At 47.1% G+C, this 18,547-nt stretch overlaps 1 protein-coding gene across 1 annotated transcript in view; it reads right to left on the bottom strand.

Moving 5' to 3' along the window:
* Nucleotides 1-18,547, bottom strand: part of FAT2 (FAT atypical cadherin 2) — a 59,603-nt gene that overhangs the window by 22,661 nt on the left and 18,395 nt on the right. The window contains exons 4-10 of the mRNA XM_076350426.1: nt 13,084-13,145; nt 11,933-12,244; nt 11,067-11,277; nt 8,432-8,589; nt 6,426-6,701; nt 5,756-5,966; nt 697-4,749 (exon numbers count right to left, since the gene is read on the bottom strand). Of these exons, the coding sequence (XP_076206541.1) occupies nt 697-4,749; nt 5,756-5,966; nt 6,426-6,701; nt 8,432-8,589; nt 11,067-11,277; nt 11,933-12,244; nt 13,084-13,145 (5,283 nt within the window). The remainder of the gene's footprint in view (nt 1-696; nt 4,750-5,755; nt 5,967-6,425; nt 6,702-8,431; nt 8,590-11,066; nt 11,278-11,932; nt 12,245-13,083; nt 13,146-18,547) is intronic.

The following is an 18,547-nucleotide window of genomic DNA, read 5'->3' on the forward strand; positions in this document are numbered from 1 at the left end:
AAGATTGACATGACAGTCTCAAATATCCACCTGTGTGCAGAGTGGTTAACTGCAGCCTTGTGAGGTCTACTTGTTAAGTCAGAGTCAAAGTGGCTTCATAGGAAACACATTTAATACCAGAAAGTTATATGCATCCTATGTGCATATATATAGTTATTAAAAAATACAGACAGGTTATACATATGTGTGATGTGTAAACTGGCTGCACTGTTTGCAGGAGAAAAAGCTAGGTTAAAGGACTTAAATACAGATCACAGCATCTATGTGAGAAAAACCTTCCTTCCTGCTGTACCACCGCTTCTGTCCTTCCAATAGGTATTACAATTACACTGTCTTAATTATTCCTCTGTTAAGAAAGTTTAAATAATTATATCTACAGTACTGTGTAATTACTTATATATATTTTATTTATTTATTTATTTCCAAATAAATAGGACGATTTGGTGGTGAGATAGTTATTATAACGATAATTCCACCCACTGCAGTTAGTTACTAAAGAGTTTTGGATGCCCCAGACTCATTTAACTGAAGAGTCCAGCTCATGACAGAGCTCGGGCTTCATCTCCTGCTTCTGATAGGACTGTCAGTATAATGCTATTTCTGTATTAATGTTCTGTAAGACAAGGTATCAAATCCTTACTTTGAGACGATACTCTATTCTTTCTCACTGAAGATTTAAAGTCAGGAAAAACTCACCAGTTATGTAGCATGTGACCCGCCGGTTCTGCTCAGAGATGTCTGCATCGATGGTACTCAGTGTGACAACAACCTGCCCTGGCTCCGCATTCTCAATTACTGATCCTTTATAGAAATCTGAGGTGAACTGTGGAGCATTATCATTTTCATCAGAGACGGTGACCTCCACCAGGGTTTGGGAAGAGAGCTGGGCTTTCTTGCCATGGTCAGTGGCCACCACATAAAACCGATAGATCTCCTGAGCTTCGCAGTCCAGCTCTTTTAGTGTGGTGATCCACCCACTCTCACCATCAATGGTGAAGAGTCCTCGGAGGTTGCCAGATTCTGCTTCCAGACTGTAGGACACCTGTCCATCACTTCCCATGTCCTGGTCGTTAGCTGTCACCTGAATGACTGTGGTTCCTGATGGCATGTTCTCCATGACAAAAGCTTTGTAGGGATCTGCCTCAAAAACAGGTCTGTTGTCATTGACGTCCTGCACTTGGATGTTCACAGAGACCAGAGAGACCAGCTCAGTCTCCTGATGTGAGCAGTGGGCCATAACATCAATCTGGTACCACTTAGTGGTCTCATGATCCATGGCCTTTTTGATTTTCAAAGCCCCTGTTTGTTCGTCCAGGGTGAACACCTCATCCTTGTTACTTTCTGTAGTGGTTCCCTTCACCAGGCTGTATATGATGGGATCCTCTGCAAAAGCTTTGACTGACCCTATTTCTGATCCCTCTGGAAGATCCTCAGATGCGGAGAATGTATAAAGGGGTTCAGAAAACCTTGGCAATGTCACCTCCCTGGGGACAATCTGAAGATTCACTGGGACAAGGGAGTTCCAGTGAGGGGGTCTGCCATCTTCAGCTTTCACCTTGAAGTTAAAGGCTCTGTTTTCTAAACCAACAAGGCTCTCCTTGACCTTAACAACCCCAGTGGCAGCATTGATCTCCACAAGGTCTTCTGCCATATCTTCCACGGAGTCAACGGAGTAAATGACATCTGCATTTGCACCTTCATCAGCATCGTAAGCCAGTACCTGGATGACGGGGGAGCCTTTGCTTACATTGGACTGAATGGACAGCGTGTATTCAGAGGCTTTGAACTGAGGTGGGTTGTCATTCTCATCTGTAAGGATTATTTTGACAGTGCAGAATGCCACCTTCCCACCCCCGTCCTTGGCCATGACTTTAATGGCAATGACTCTCTCTGTTGAATTTTCCCTGTCCAGTTTTTGCAGTGTGGCGATATGGCCTTTATTGTCTATGGAGAACTTCTCATGGGCGAGTTTATTTATGATAGTATAGTCTATGGTGCCATATGGGCCACCGTCTGGGTCAATAGCCAGCAGCTCAATCACTTTGGTACCTATCTCGGCATTTTCTGCCAGCTCTGCCTCGTACACGTTCTGCCGAAAAGAGGGGCTGTATTTGTTGGCATTTGTGGTATTGATATACACAGGCACAGTGCTCTTGAAAACTCCATCTGAAGCAGAAACTCTGAGATTGTAAGATGACTCCAAGTCCTTTTTGCAGCGGTTGAACATGGATATTATTCCAGAAGTGCTGTTGATAGTGAAATGCCTATTGTCGTTGCCTGAGAGTATCACGTATTCCAGTCGGGTGGTGTCTCCACTATCGGGGTCCAGGGCCTGGACTTTTATCACAATGTGCCCGCACGTAGCCATTTCGCTTACCTTGGCTTCATACTGAAGCTGGCTGAACTCAGGGGGATTGTCATTGATGTCTGTCACATCTACGATTACCAGGGCATCACTGCTAAGTGGAGGCATCCCATGATCTGCAGCTCTTACTTTCATGCGAAACTGTTGATATTTTTCATAATCAAGTGCTTGAGCCGTTGTTATTTGCCCTGTGCTGGCATCAATATTAAAGAACTTGGTAGCATCTGTACCATCATCCAAGATTTGATAGGAGACTACTTTGTTTCTGCCTGAATCCTTATCAGAAGCAAAGAGCTGGACAACAGAGGTCTGTGCTGGTAAACTCTCTGAGACAGATGCTGTGTAGATGACCTGAGAAAATATGGGGGGGTTGTCATTAATGTCCTCTACCTCCACCTCTACTCTGGCTTCTGAAAAGGATCCTAGCGCTGTGTCTGTGGCTCTAACGGTGAACGTGTGTTTTGTCTCCAGCTCGTAGTCCAGCTGGCCTGTGACAGTAAGGACGCCAGTTTTGAAGTCAGTGCTGAATAGTTTCAGGGAGTCTTCTTCCACAATGTTGTAGATGAGGCGCAAGCCTTCAGGGCTGCGAGCCTGTATGTGGAGGATAGGTGTGTACAAGGGGATGTTTTCTGGCACCTTCACTCGGTAGTACAAACTTTGGAACAGAGGGTTGGATTTGTTCCTCACGCTGATCACAACCTCCTCTTCAGCACGGAGGGGAGGCTCGCCTTTGTCCTTAGCAATGACTCGGAGGTTGTATTTATTTAAAGCTTGATAATCAAGAGGCTTCTTAAGTGAGATGTCTCCTAGGGAGGGGTCAATCCAAAAGTATTTGTAGTCCTCTGCAAATGAGTAGGTAATGGCTCCGTTATTCCCTATGTCTTTGTCTGTTGCTGACACCTGAAAAAGTACGTCACCTGGCTCTGTGCCGTCCTGCACCGAGGTGTAATATGGCACGTTCTCAAACTGCGGTGGATTGTCATTGACATCCTCTACATAAACCTTGACTGTGGCTTGGGACACTCTTGGTGGTTTCCTACTGTCCTTCACTTCCACAGCTACCTCATGCACGTCTTGTGTTTCACGGTCAAATTTCACACCCTTGGTCTGGAGTACTCCAGATGCCTGGATCATTTTGAATCTTTCCTTTCCATTCAAAAGCGAATAGAGAAGTGGTTCATTTAGCTGATATCCCTTGACCCCAAGAATGGTGAGGGTCTTCTCATCTGTAGAATTCTCCATCACAGTTGCTGTATATATGTCTTGATCAAATTTTAAGTCAGTACCTTGTGCTTTAGTTAAATTTAGCTTAACCAGAGCAGTACTCTTATATAAGCCATCACCAGCTCTGACCGTGAGTTCACGATAGCTTCGCAGGCCAGTAGCGTTAAGAATGGAGATGAGACCTGTGAGTGGATGAATATAGAAAGCATTATCAAGGTTCCCTTCCACAATGCTGTAGGTCACCTCCGAATCCGCATCTTTTGCCTGCACTGACAAAAGCTCCATCCCTGTGTGGGCAGGTAGTAAGACAGAAAGCTCATAAGTGTCTTTGAAAAAGACTGGAGGTGAATCATTCACATCTTTAACATGGATTGTGACCTTGGCTGGCTTGGATGCAAATAAGCTGGGACTTCCACTGTCATGTGCATGTACACTGAAGTGGAAAACTGGGGTGAGCTCATAGTCTATATCAGCACGACTGGTAAGTGTCCCTGTGCTGGGATCTACTGTGAAATATTTCAGTGCCTCCGGTTCCAAAATCTCATAGACCAGCAGAGCATTGGAGTCTTGATCAGCATCTGTTGCATGGGTCACGAGGGGAGCATTGCTTTCATCCAGAACCATGCTTTGTGATGGAGCATTCTCCATGATCCAGCCAACAAAGGAAGGCTTAACAAAGATGGGCACATTGTCATTCTCATCTATGACATAGATAAGTACCATTGTGTCCATAAATGCTCCAGCCATGTTGGTGCCACGGACTTTCAACTGGTAAAAAGATACTTGCTCAAAATCTAAGCTCTTCTGAGTGGAAATAAGGCCTGACTGATAGTTCATGGAGAACACTCCATCTCCATTTCCATCTTTTATTTCATAGCTGACTGGTGACAAGCTTGTGGCTGAAACCTGGATCAGAGGAGAGCCAACAGCAGTGGATTCACTGATCTCTGTGATGTATTCGGCCTCTGGAAATTTTGGAGGGGTTCGATCAGAGGGTCTAATGCGGATGTGTACTGTAGCAGAATCTTTAAGCTGGGGGAACCCCTGATCTTCTGCCTTTACAATAAGAGTAAATCGCTCCTGCCTGGATGGGTCCAGTTTCTGGGCAACTGTAATAATTCCAGAATACGGGTCGATGCTGAAGAAACCTTCCCCATTACCTGCAAGAAGAGAAATTACAAAATGAAGAATGCAGACACCCTATTGGTTTTGGTTTTCTGAACCTCTTTTCCATAGATGCTCCTGATTTCAGACCTAATTAACATCTGTTTCTTTCACTGGGAGACAACAATCTTCATTAATTTCTAAATAATTTTCATTCTAAGAACAATGAACCCATTGAAATCTACAAGCTAACTTTTAAATCAATCAAAATGTAAATTAGAGATAAATACCCTTCTAATTTGAGCGTATTTAGTGGTGGTAGAGCATGTGCTTGAAGCTTTTGCCTCGTGTGCAGAACATGGTAGCACAGACTGTACTAGTTGCTTCAAGCCCTGTCATGCTTATAATTACCAATACTTCAGAAGCAATTAAATTCCTCAGTCCTTGATCTAAATTGCAGTGAGAAAGATGGAGCAAAGGATGGTTTGTCTCCTGCAAAGAATTTACCTGCTAAATAGGCAGTGTGGCACAGCCATAATTATTTAAGTTTTAATGTCTAGAGTGAATAATAAAATACTTGCCCACTGAGCTTGTATGACCCAAAAAGACCATCAACTAATGCTGAGAGGGTGTTCACCTTTCCTCAAGGATGTATTTCTTGGTAGAACTGGTGGAAGTGATGATGACTGCTGTGGGATGGGAGTACTTTTGCCTAACAACTGGACAAAGATCTCTCCCTCAGTTCCCATAGATGGGAAGAGAAGATTTTAAGTTGTTCTAACTCATCCAGTCACATTTTTTTCTTAGACCAGTGACTCAACATTGAACTGTCTTCCTAAGGAAGGATGCTTTTTCCATAATGCGGAAATTTTTATATTCTGGAAATTACCTGCTTGCTCTAGATTTTCTCTGGATAGGAAAAAAATCACATTTTAGCAATCTGCAGCCATTTACTGTTCTTTGCAACAGGTAGAGAAAGCTGGTCAACTGTCTGGCCACTAGCTAGAGCATAGAAATGCAGGCATGTTCATAGCCTAAACTTTCTTGTTGCATGGCTCTCACCTGCCTGAAGGGAGTAGTGGATTTCAGCATTGGCTCCTTGGTCCTGATCAAGGGCTCTGACTTGTATAACCTCTGTGCCCACCACTGCTGCGTCCAGCACTTCTGCTTCATAATGGATGCTGCTGAATTGTGGAGCGTGAAGGTTGCAGTTCTCCACATGGATGATGACCCGAACAAAGTTCCTCTTGATGGGGACCTCTTGGTCTCGTACCTGAATGACAGAGGAAGAGCAGGTATGATCACATCAGGGAGTAGGCAGCTTTTCCTGCACCAGGCTTCCAAGTAGCTCATCAGGACTCTTACAGAGGGTGGTGTGTTTCAGTGGTACTAACCCCTTGGGTGGGAATGGGCCTGTAAGTTTCGGCGCCAAAACTCAGCCTTGGAGTTGAAACCAAACATTAACAGTTATCCACTGTGCTTTCTTGTACAAGAACCAGTGGCCCTCCAATGAAATTAGCAGGTGATGGGCTCAGCCCATGGTTAGAGGAAAGCAGGGTGTTACCTAGATTTATCCAGGATGGTTATATAGTAAATGTTAACATGCTGCTTTCCTCTTCCCTGCTGTCCTAGACAAATCCTCCCTCAAAGACTAGAACCAGTCTGAATTTCTCCAGTGACCGATATATCCCGGAGAAGCTGATGGATTCAGCAGGGTTTGGCTGGGACTCACCATCACTGTTAGGATGTGTTGTGGCATGGGCTGGGAACTGAAGCCTTCTGCTGTTGTGAGGACCCCGCTGCTTGGATCCAACTGGAAAAGTCTTGTGCTTTTGGGGTCCACGCTTCCATGGATGGTGTAGATGAGCCCCTTGCCTTTGTCCTTGTCTGTTGCACTGACTTGAAGGATTTCCCTCCCTGAAGGGGTATCTTCAGGAATCCTCACCTCATAATGGCTCTCCAGGAACTGGGGACGGTGCTGGTTGATGTCAATGACGTGGATAAATGCCTGTGGGGAAGACAGCACAGTGAGGACAGCAGAGACGTGGGAGCAACCTGACTTATGGAGCCATGTAAAATCTCAGCTACCAACCCCTCCTGGGTGTAGCAATGCTCTGAGCCCTGTAACTGTCACAGCTCTCCAACTCTTGGGGCTTTGCCGTCCATGGTGACTGGGAGCCCTTTTGTCCTTCTCCCCAAGGAACTCCTGTTGTGCCTTCCCTTAGTGATTTTCAGTTTGCTTCCTCTCAGTTTTTTTAATCTCTCCAATCTGGCAAGCCATTCAGACTGAATGTGCCTGCACTTGGCACACAGGGAAACTGTCACAGCCTGCTGTGAAAAGTAGCAGTCACTCAGCCACGGTGCCAGCTTTGCTGGCTGGTGCCTCCACACCAGCACTCATTAATTTCACACCAGAAAGCTGAGAGACCGGGGATGTTTGGTAAAGGAAGGGAGGGGCTGGCCTATCTAAAGAGCAACACGTGTGGAGAAGGTATGCAGAAGCAAAGTTTGTGGTTTACACTTTTTAGCCCAATCTTCCCTCTGCATTTAACAGCAAACCCCTGTGAATGGCCTGCCTGAATCCTGCCTGCAAAGTCACCTAGTTTCTTCTGTTTGGTCTCCTACCCTGACTGTCCTGCCCCCCCTACTGAAGTGTTGACTGCATCTTAGGAAGTCCCAACCAAGTCTAATAATTTGCTTCCTTTAGCAAACCTGAACATGCCATGGATGTTTTGCACAAGCAGGTTTTTTGACATCTGCTAGCAGCCTCGAGTGCCAAAATAAACGTAGGGATGAGATGCAAGGTGGCAGGGAACGCACACCAGGCAAGGTGGGGCTTTGTTTGTTTATTTGGAACAATACTTGAAGATAGTTGAGATAGATAGCTGTCCGTTAGCATTGCATTTCACAGGAATGGTAGTGTTCCTCACTCATCATCCCCTGTAAACCTCCGCAGTGAATTTCCCACGAAAAGTGTCACTGACGGGTGACTCACGTTCTAGGTCTTCCTGTGCAGCGAGGGTTGGATTTTTGGATGCTTCTTGTGTGTGGAGAAAATGGCTGGTGAAAGATCAAGCCCTGAATACCCCTTCTGAGGGTAGGTAAAGATGGGCAAATCTCAGCAGCCATTTTAACTGGGGCTCAGAGACATGCCTGAGAGCAGTGTGCCTCCTTTCACCAGTGCTTGCTCTTCATGTGGCAACTCAGCCCTATGGACCTCAGTGCTGATATGTTATCAATGCTCCACGCAGTTGGAGCAGCACAGGGCAGGGCCTCACCTCACCTCTTTCAGATGCGTCTGTGCTGGCTTTACACAGGCTAACAAGTCCCAGGAATACCCCTTGACATGGTACCATGGACCCAAGCCTGATCTAACTGCATATGTATTGCCCTTATGTCTTAGCACGTTGTCCCAGCCATATTGTACTTCAGCCTGAGCAGCTGAGAGCAAGCTGAGGTCTGAGAGTGTGAACTGCCACCCCAGCTTGGCTGGTGGTGTAGATGTGTCCTTGTGTGCTGGCTGTGATCAACGGGAAAGGCCCGGGCTTTCCTAGACCATTTGTGTTTCCAACAACATAAAAAAAAATCTTAGCTTGGTACTTAGAAAAGACTTGGGCCACTGTGTAATGTAAAATCACAGTGTAAGGAGATTCTTGTGCCTGGCACCTGATCCAGAGCTCAGTGGAGTCAGAAGAAAGATTCCCTTTGGCATATACTCACTCTAGATTGGGTCTTTACTAACCAAAAAAACATTACCTGGGTTTTGATGGTAGTGGACCCATCAGTGACTTCTACTGTCAGGTTATAGCTTGACTTCTTCCTTGCATCGAGGGCTCTTGCAATGACCATACTGCCTGTGCTCTTTTCAATGTCAAAATCCATGTCATCATCACCACCTGGGATAAGGGAGAGATGAGAAAAGAAAATGGGGGGCAGTTACAGTCAGATTTCTGTCTGGAGCAAACTGCAGGTGCTGGCAGCTTCTGCAGGGGAAGGGATTCCAGGAGCTGCCTGGAGTTCCAAAGGACGAGGATTTCCCCTCCAGACATCATACACAAACCACACAAGGAGCTCATGCCCAGCCACAGATATGTGGCATGCCAGGCAATATACCTTGAATGGGGATGTGTAGGCATTCACTCTAGCTGTACCTGTTTGGCCACAGCTAGAATGGGGACAGTGCCATAGGTGAGGTTTCCCCCAAATCTGGAAACTCAATACAAAATGTGCTAGATGGACACAGGAGACAGGGAGGACATGGAGAAGCCAGACAAAGAGGTAGTCACAGATGGTGACAAAGGAGTATGAAAGGAAAGGTGAGGGGAATTAGAGAAAATGAGGAGGAGGAGAGAAAGGGAGAGGATGCATGTATGCATATGATGTCCTGGGTAGATTTGCAACAGGCACATTTGAGCATTGATTTATTTGCACAAGGTCTCCAGCTATGCAGCATCACAGGCTTAGCACGGATCAGGGACCTGCAGGGCTGAACAATGCTCTTGCTGGCTTCCAATTCAAGGTCATACTGTGGGCATATCAGCCATGGTCTTCATTGCCACGGTTGGGAGCCTGTGAGCTACCTGAAGAAGCCCAATACTTGAACAGCTGGGGAGGCAGACGGTGCTTCCAGGGTGAGCAGAGCCTGTTGCCACCAACCCAGATGGCTGCGTCGTGCAGGGAACCGCAGGCCTGAGCAGCTCAGCAGCAGAAGGCTGTCCCTCACGCTATTGCTGTTCAGCCTCCTTTCTCACGCCTCGCTTGCCTGTGGCCTGTTAGTTCTCTATTGCATGTGAAACACCGCTATGCTGTTCTGAGATACGGAGAGGTTAGAAGCAGTTTTCTGCGATTTATCCCAGGTCTCAACTTCTCCCTTCCCGGCTACTGGATGCTCTGGATTCTGCTTTATTCTCTTACCGGCTGGGAAAATCTTGGCTGGTTGTTAAATTACACATCTTCCCTTGCGGGACAAATGCAGTGGTTGCCAGTCATCTGGACCACCATTTTCCTGCTGGGAAGGAGACAGAAAGAAGCAGAGACAGAGGAAAAGAGAGACCCATGGATACCTTTCCCTGAGAAAAGAGGGAAGGGCTCCCTTTGCATGGTGCCAAAGGGAAAGAGGAAGCCCAGGAAAGGAAAGAGACGAAGAAAGATGCCGCTTTGTCAGAGTTTTTGCAGACACCATCAATCCCAGTGAGAGAGCCTTTGCGGACTGGGAAAGGCGAGTTTTTGAATGAGGTGCTAAAGGCTCCTGGATCTCTGCATCACCCGCTTGGTTGCCAGCTACTGTGATGCTTTGCCTCCCTAGCAGGGAAAACGAAATCCTGTCCTCTTCCACCAGTATAGAAACCAAGAGAGCCCTAAGTAGCACTTGGTGCACTAGGAACTGGCAAAGACGAGGTCAAGCATACAGGCAAGTACTCAGCAGGGAAATGATGGGATAACATTCAGAGAACTATACCATTGATTCTGCAAACCCAAGCAGACACTACTAATGCTAGATAAGCCTTGCACTGATCTTGTCTGCTCCTTGTAGCGTTGTATCTCTTGCTGCTTAATTGTATTTATACACCATTATCCCTGCCCTAACATAGTAACGGGAAAAACTATTCACTTGCCCAATTAAGGCTTTGTCTGACGAGGGCAAGCCCTGCAGGCAGTGTCAGGGAAAGGCTGTGCAAGACAGATTGGGGCACCACTTCAAAACACCAAATTACAAGAGCACAATTGGCCCTCATTCGTAGGACCAGTTCTGCACACGCGCTGCCTGATGAGTCCCCTGGGGTGACAGCCCACATGCCCTCTGCCCTAGCATCATGTGTCTTAGAGGACGCCCTAGAACTTCTTCACGTTTCATGTCTAAGTCATCCCTGGGATGCCGTGAGGTGGAAGGGAGAGGCCCACCAGTTCGGTCAGACCAGCTCTTTGAGGAATCCTTCCCTCTTGGCTCCCTGTTGAGACTATGGGCTCAGCAGGGAGGGAGAGATGGGGCGTGTCTGCAAGACCCAGCCAGACACCTGGATCCTTGCAGGCTGTTTTACCACAACTAACAGTGTCACTCGATTCCCAGGAGGAGCTGGGACTGGCATACCCTGCCGTTCACGCGACATCGGAGAACACCTCAAACACTGGCAAGTCCCAGAATGTCATTTAAAAAGTGTGTTAGATAATTGCACTTGGCACCGGAGCCCTTGGACGGGCAGCTTTGTCTATGGCTGTTTAAGCCTTTTGGTGTCTGTGAGAGAGCTTTCCCTGTAGCTCACCTACACCTAAAGCAAACAACTTCATTAGCTCAGGCATGCGAGTGCTGAAAGCCCAGGGAGCTGGGGCAAACGCTCCCAGACACTGCTGACCTGGTTTAATTTCTGTGTCTCACCTGTGATATTAAACCACACTTGGCTGGGGCCCATTTCAATGCTGATCACTCCCACCATATGGTTTACAGGATCTGTTTCCATCACGGCAAAGTTAAAATGGGGCTCATCGAAAGCTAGTGGCTCTGAGGAAGGGCCAGGCCGGGTGACCCAGCTGATGTGAAGCCGCACGTGGGAGGAAAGTGGTGGGCTGCCGCCGTCTGTTGCCTTCACCTGCCGGGAAATGCACATGCAGTCAGGGAGAAGGCTGGTTTAGCCCGTGGGAGCCCCATGGGAAGCTGCTTCTCCCACCCACCAGGAGTTTCAGGTCCAAGTGCACCCAAAATCCCACAAAACAAATCTTGACCTAGTGGCCCATGCTCTGGCTGCTTCCAAGGTAGAGCTGTGCAACCCAAATTCCTCTTGACCATCAAGCAAATCTGCCAATCTCAATCCACAGCAGAGACCTGGATCACAAGCCTCGTTGCAAGGACCCACAGAGTGTGGGAGAACTTTAAACCTATATCCAAACCCGTGGCCTGATCAGACTGCCAAATGGAGGCACTGCTGAAACCCAAAGACTGTTCAGGTTTGGGTCCACATCCATATGGGGTCATGGATCACTGTGTTCATCTCTGAGAGTGGGTTGGACAGTTAATTTTAAATTTATCTTCCATTTTTAATAGCTTCTTATCTTCTGCATTTCCCATCATTCCCTCCCAGTTTCTCTCCCTGTAACCCAAGTCTGTCTCATTCAAGTTCTCCTGCCACTGCTGCATTTTCTCCATCTCTTTCCCTCTTTTATCTCTTCTGTTTCTGCAGCCTTTCCTCTCTTTCCCTCCCCACCCATCTCTTCCCATTGGCTCTCTCTGTTTCCCTCTCCTCTCACCGTGAGTATGTTGTATTCGGAGGCAGGAAAAGCTTTCCTGGAGAACACCATGCCGGTTGTGGGGTTGATGGTGAATATCCCTTCCTCCTCCTCCTCGATGGTGTAGGTGATCTGGCTGTTCTGGCCCTGGTCACGGTCTGAAGCGATCAGCCTGTAGACTGGCAGTGGTGTCTCCGAGGCGTCTCTCTCGGGGAGCTGCACCATGAAGAGCTTGTGGGGGAAACTGGGAGGACTGTCGTTGGCATCCAGGACTTGTATCACAACTCTGCTGGTGGACTTCAGGGCTGGCTCTCCGTTGTCGGAAACAGCCACCTGCCAGCAAGCAAAGGGAGTAGGTGACAGAGCTCTTTGTCATGACCTAGGACATGAGCAGCCAGCCTTCATCCTCATGGGCAATGACTAAACTAGGGTTTTTGTGTGGATCTGCATTTGTATCTCAACATTTTCAGAGGCATTGCTCCTCTCTGCAGGGTAAAATCTGGTGGCTGTAGCTGGCACTGTGCAAGGCTTGGGCATGCACGGGGACACCCCTCTGCAGGGCTCCTGCTTGCAGTTGCTCTGGGCAGTGGGTCAGATTGATCATTAGGGGTCACAAAACTGAAAACATTTGTATTGCAGTGGCTTGGCAAGTTATCACCCATCCTCACTTCGCTGTGCCTGTGCACGCTCCCAGCATGTTGCATTGCAGAGAGAAATGTATTATCCTCAATCACACTGATAGACTGAAACACCTCAAGATCCCTCTAATGTAAATACGCATAGCTCATAGTAGCTAAGGATGGGGGCCAGTAACACAAAGCTACACAGCAATGTTTGATACAATGAGATAAATGAGGGTGGATTTCTCTGGCTTGCTTTTTCCCCCATAACTTATTATCCATCCTGCTAGAGGACAATTCCAGTCCTCTTCCTGCATTCCCACAGCTTCCAGAACAGGCCTTTTGCGCCAGTCTTCAGTAAGGAAATAATAAACCCCGCAGTACTGCTGCAGCTGTCTCTTAGGGCAACACACACCGTTTAATTAAGTTTCCCAGCAGTTGAGAGCTGATGGGATGAGATTCTTTCTCTGTGCTCCAACTTGCAAGGAAAGCTCTTTGAGAACTTAATACACTTGTAGGTAAATAAAGCTAATTACAATCATCATTACCCACCTCTAGGATATGTTCAGCCTTGTATTCTCGATCCAGCTGCCGTGAAGTCGTAGAAATCAGACCTGCCAAGAAAGAAACCCTTTGAGCTCCAAGACTCGGTGTCCGAGGAAAGCCAGGGCTGATCAAATCCCTGTGTGCCCCACATCAGTCTGTCTGCCCGTCCTGTTTCAGGTTCCCTTTGTGATCGGAGGAGAAAGACAGATACCCCCAGAGGGCAAGTTGTCCATTTCCAGTGTGAATCCCTGTGCGGAGGTGCTGCTCTCACTCCTCTGATTACAGACCACAGAGGAGGGGGACACCTACCAGATGCCTACATCAGTTGAGGGTTGTCAAAGCATTTGGTGAGAAAGGCTGCAGGACTGTGAAAACAAAATTTTTGTTATGCATCTCAGTAGGAAACATTCTGCATGCACTGGCTTCTTAAGAAGTCTTGACTTCCATTTTCCCTGTGCTGAACCTTGCTCTTTGTAATTTACAGTGTTTTGACAAAAGTTTGTCTTCCGTCTTGGGAAATACCCTCTATTCTACCACTAGAACAAATGCATTCAGGCTAAAAATAAGGTGATAATAATGTTGGTATATTATTTAAGCCTTGCTGAAAGACAGGATAAATCCTCTAACAATTGCAAGATTTGAGGGATTTTTAAAAAATACAAACTAGTTTAACAGCAGGGAATAGGTTGGATGCAGGAGGGAGGAACTGTGGCTGTAATAAACTGGAGTTTAAACAAAATCATCATAATTGCCTCTTTTTGGCCTGTCAGTGATTAAGCTGAGTAGATGCAAGTGTGGAAAGGATGGAGTTGAGGCTTGTGTTTCCAACGTCTGCTTTGGTAATAGTCCTTATCAAGTGCCTTGACTCTTCACCTTTGGGGAAAAGCAGCTCTAGACCATTTTCACAACCGCTTTACAGATGATGGAAATTGTATATATAATGCATGATTTTCTGACAGTCCTCAAGTCTGACACCTGTGAGTGTTTTTGTCCGTTCCCCGCATCTCCTGCTCCCAGCGGTCGCTGTTATCACGGTGTTTATTCCTCGCGAAGGGAAGTCCTGCTTCCTCGCACAAACGAAAGGCAGGGTGAATTTTCCTGACCACCTCAAGCAGTGATACAGGCTCATGCTACTCTGGGAAATGCTTTGCATGGGAGGCAGCGTGCATCTGCAGTGGTGTGAGCACGTGCACTTGTACATCCTGAAAAACTTGCCAGAGTTGCGCGAACCCATCTCAACTCTCATTTCTGGTCGAAAGCCAGAAAGTTTTAATTAATAGTATTGTTTTCAGTTGTATCATACTTTGGTGCATTGCTGTCTGAGCATGATAGGCAGGAGAAAATGGCTGCAGGAAACACCAGGCAGCTGAAGGAGGGAGCAAGGAGCAGCTGCTTGGAACAAGACTATTGTTAACTGTTTCCACTTGTTCTCTGGGATTATTCGTATTTGGCACCAGCCACTGCACTAAACATTTATTTGATGCCTTTACAATCATAAATCAACACTCCTTAATGTGTTATGACAAGATGATTTGAAAGACTCTGTTTGCATGTATGTCATGGATTTTTTTTTCTTCTCCCTAATCTTCCTTCTGACATCTCAGCAGGTGAAGAGGACTCAGCAGTGGCCTGAGAGCATGCTGGCTGAGGAGCTTTTGAACCTCTCCCAGGCTCGTGGGAGGTTGCAGGGCTCCAACAGCAGCAAAACTCTTGATATGCATGGAAATGCTCTCTTGATGGGGGCCTAAAGAAGGAATTGCAGCAGCGGTTCACTGAGATCTCTGATGGTCCTGTCCACATTGCCAATAGGTTGGCTAGGACAGGGGAGCAAAGCCTAAAACTCCAGCTACCTCAGGGGATGGTTCATAATTTTGGTCTAACGAGCCCATAGGACACATAGGTAGATATTGACATGGAACCACCCAATACCTGTGTGCACACTGGGGATATTTCTAGTCTATCGGATTGCAAAATTCAGTTGCAACAGACTAATACCTTGTTTGCACTTGGTTACTGCATGCCAGCTGATGGAAGGTAACTTAAATGACTCTGAAGTGATTATTTGAATTTGCCTGGCCACACCCTGAAATTCTTTCATGACCTAATGATAAAAATGAAAGAAAACAGGATCGTAGCTGAGCTTTCTAGAGCTGGAGAAGGACTGTAGTGAAGGCAGATGAACTGGAACTTAATGACTATCTTAAATGTCTGTAACACTGAAGATGCTCAGATCTCCCGGGGAGTAAGAGCTGCCTCTACTATCTGTCACAGACCTGTACCATATCCCAGCTGGGAGTCTTACCAGGTGGCATTTTTGGGTTTAGCTTCCTATCTGTTGAACCACAAGTCAAAGGGTTGGCTTCTCCTCCTGACCCCAGGCAAACTCCCTCTGTCCCTTACCCTGTGCCCAATCGTGGATCCCAGTTCCCCTCTCCAGAGCCAGTTACCACTCTGCCTTGAGATCAGAAAGCTCTTGTGGTTAACGGTTAATCACTCTAACTTCTGTATGGAGCCGTGGTGCTGTGCGGCTGCCAAGATGCACAAACTGCCAGCAGTGTTCACACGGCAGCTGAGCACCCAGAGACAGGGAGACGGGGATCAGACGTGGTGCTCGAGAGAAGCCAGCTGGAATTAATGCATATTTTTATTTGTTGCTACTTGGTTATACACCCTGTGAAGCCAGAGGGCTAAAATGGAAGTGGAAACTGTTATTAAAGGGGAACTGCCGTCAGCTTTCGTGGCCTGGGGAAACAGTTCCTCGGTTCTTTCTGCTGCCCCCTACAAGGACCTGGGAAGTGCACGTTTAATTTTTAATGAGAGTGTTTTGTGTGTGCATGTGCACATGTGCGAGTTATCAGTGCAGTCCCTGCCCCTCTGGAAAACACCAGCTAGCCCGTCCCACGGGACTTGCAATTGAGTGGGTGTCTTTTATTTGTGTTCTTGTATGTGGCCCTGAAGGTTTCTGCTGAGTCCTACAGAAACTGAACAAAACTGCCAAAGGTCCTAATTGCACTTGGCCAATTAGCCAAGCTCTGCATTCACCTGAAGGTCCAGAAATTATCCCTTCTGTTGCTTGCATACAGACAGGCACAAGTTCTGCTCTTGCAGGCTATCTACACACAGCAATGGGAAAGGATTGTCTGTAATTCTCCTGCTTGCTGCCTGGAAAGGGGAGAGAGGAAAGCTGGTCATGTTGGAACAGGAGCAGCAGAATTAACAGTGCATTGTTGTCAGGGAACAAAAAATAATAATAACTTCTGCTGGCAAGAGCAGGGCTGGGGTGGAGGTTGCTGGCCCCCTGCCCTCGCTGCAGGGAAGAAAATCTAAGATAGTTAAAATAGCCAGAATCAGGTTTGCAGGCATCGGGGCTTTCACAAGAGCCTGAGAAGGGAAGAGGTTGTTCTTCTGAAATCCTCTTTCTGTTGTCTCACTATTGCTTCCATTTCACCTTCTCCTCTCCTCTCCTCTCCTCTCCTCTCCTCTCCTCTCCTCTCCTCTCCTCTCCTCTCCTCTCCTCTCCTCTCCTCTCCTCTCCTCTCCTCTCTCTCCTCTCCTCTCCTCCCCTCCTCTCCCCTCCCCTCCCCTCCCCTCCCCTCCCCTCCTACCACCTCCCCTTTTGTTCGGACCCTGCTTTGCACTACTCCATGCTCAGCTGGAGCCTGTGGTATGTTGGCTTGGGGAGCAGCAGTGCAATGATCCCTCAGATTTAAAGACCAGGCTGTTTCTGGATGTCCTTCCATGCAGAGAAATGCTGGGAACTACAGGCGTCCTGGGGAAGCCCATGGACACTGACACAGCAGGAGAAGGATCAGAAGAACAAGCACTAGATAAGAGCTGGAGATGAATAGTCCAAAGTAAAAGGATTCTCCAAACAGCCTTTCAGTTGGATGAATGGCTTCATCCTGACTCTTTGGGCCACAGCCTCCCAATTCCTCCTGGTCCTGTCTGGACTGGAACCCCCTTCACACCAGGGACTGCAAACCCTGCACAAAACAAGCTGAAAACCTTTCCAGCAAAAGAATACCCCAAGCCCTACTATCCGCCCATCTCTCCATGTCTCTCTCTCTCTCTCTGTCTCTCTCTGTCTCCCACAAACACTGCTCTGCACCAGCTGCCAGGCTGGGCTGGAGACATTCCATCGCCGATGGCAGAAAGCTTTCATCTCACTGCACAGTTTTATTCCTTCTTCTCATTAGCCTTTCATTTATTTTCCCTCTTTTTTTCTCCACCCTCTTTAGGGAACTGAGAGCTGGAAGAGCTTAGAGCCCTTCTGTGGTAGTTCAGGGATGCTGGAGGAGCCAAGCCCTGCTGAGGGACAGTCTTCACAGCCCTTTCTGCTTCCTTGCAAGGCCTCAGGAGGAAAAGCCAAGGGGCCTTGCTGGCTATGTCTCCACTGGCCAACCCACCCCTGTGTCGAGATACTGGATCAAAAGCAGAACAAGCAGGCTCCAGGACCAGAAATAGGTTACTTGCAGTAGTGTGGCACTGTGCCCTGAATAACTATCCAGGGCTATTCTGCAGGGTTATTCTGGGTGTAGACGTATCTGTTGTAACAGTAAATCAGGACCTTAATTCCTATTAGCACACAGGATGAGAACAAGCTTCCTCCTCTCCTCCTTTTGCCAAGGGGCTCCTACCAGGAGCGCCTTGCCTAGAAGAGACCCAGACTGATCTCTGGCCCTCTCGTGCTCTGGCTTATTTCAGTGCCGATGTGACTTATTTATTCTTTGCTGACAGTGTGGGATAGAAGAGAAGAGGTCTAGATCACAGTCTTCTTTGCATGTAGGAGCCTCCCTTCTCATCTGAGTGCTGGAAGAACTCCTGACACATACAGATTATCCTGTCCTTTGCTCAAATCATATGACTAAGAGCAGCAGCCTCTGTGGTTTCCTCTTGAAACTTCAATGTTTATCATTGAATAATGCTTCATCACAGATAAGCAGCTCTGCCTACTCAAACTCTTCTACTGTCATAGGATTTGGGATTGACCGTGGAAGGAGTATTGGCAATCTGGATCATAGAGATCTCTGGCATTTCAAGAACTGAAATATTTCTGCGTCTTTTTGTGATAATTTCCTTTAGGTAGTGAAAGAAGAGATGCATTTACTGCATTTGAAAAACAAAGGACGTGTCCTAACTAAAAATCCAGAATAAGCCTCAGTAGTCTAGTAGCACTATATTGCTCAGATACTCGCAGTGCTTTCTCTTTTCTCCTGTTCAAATGTATTTGCACTGCACTGGGATAACCCTTTTTTTGAATACAACCCTGCACTGATGTGATTGACCAGGAACTGAAAGACCAGCAGTTCATCTTCCAATGCTACACTATCAGGCTGAGACCAAAGATTATATTTTTATTCTACTTAACGGAGCAACTATCATGCCCTCATCTGCAGAATGAAAATATGACAGGGTTTCCAATAAGCTGCCTACAGCCCTGAAGTTTAGACAAGCTGTGATATTCCTTCTG

The sequence above is a fragment of the Aptenodytes patagonicus genome, chromosome 12, assembly GCF_965638725.1.
Source record: "Aptenodytes patagonicus chromosome 12, bAptPat1.pri.cur, whole genome shotgun sequence".
Classification (NCBI taxonomy): Eukaryota; Metazoa; Chordata; class Aves; order Sphenisciformes; family Spheniscidae; genus Aptenodytes; species Aptenodytes patagonicus.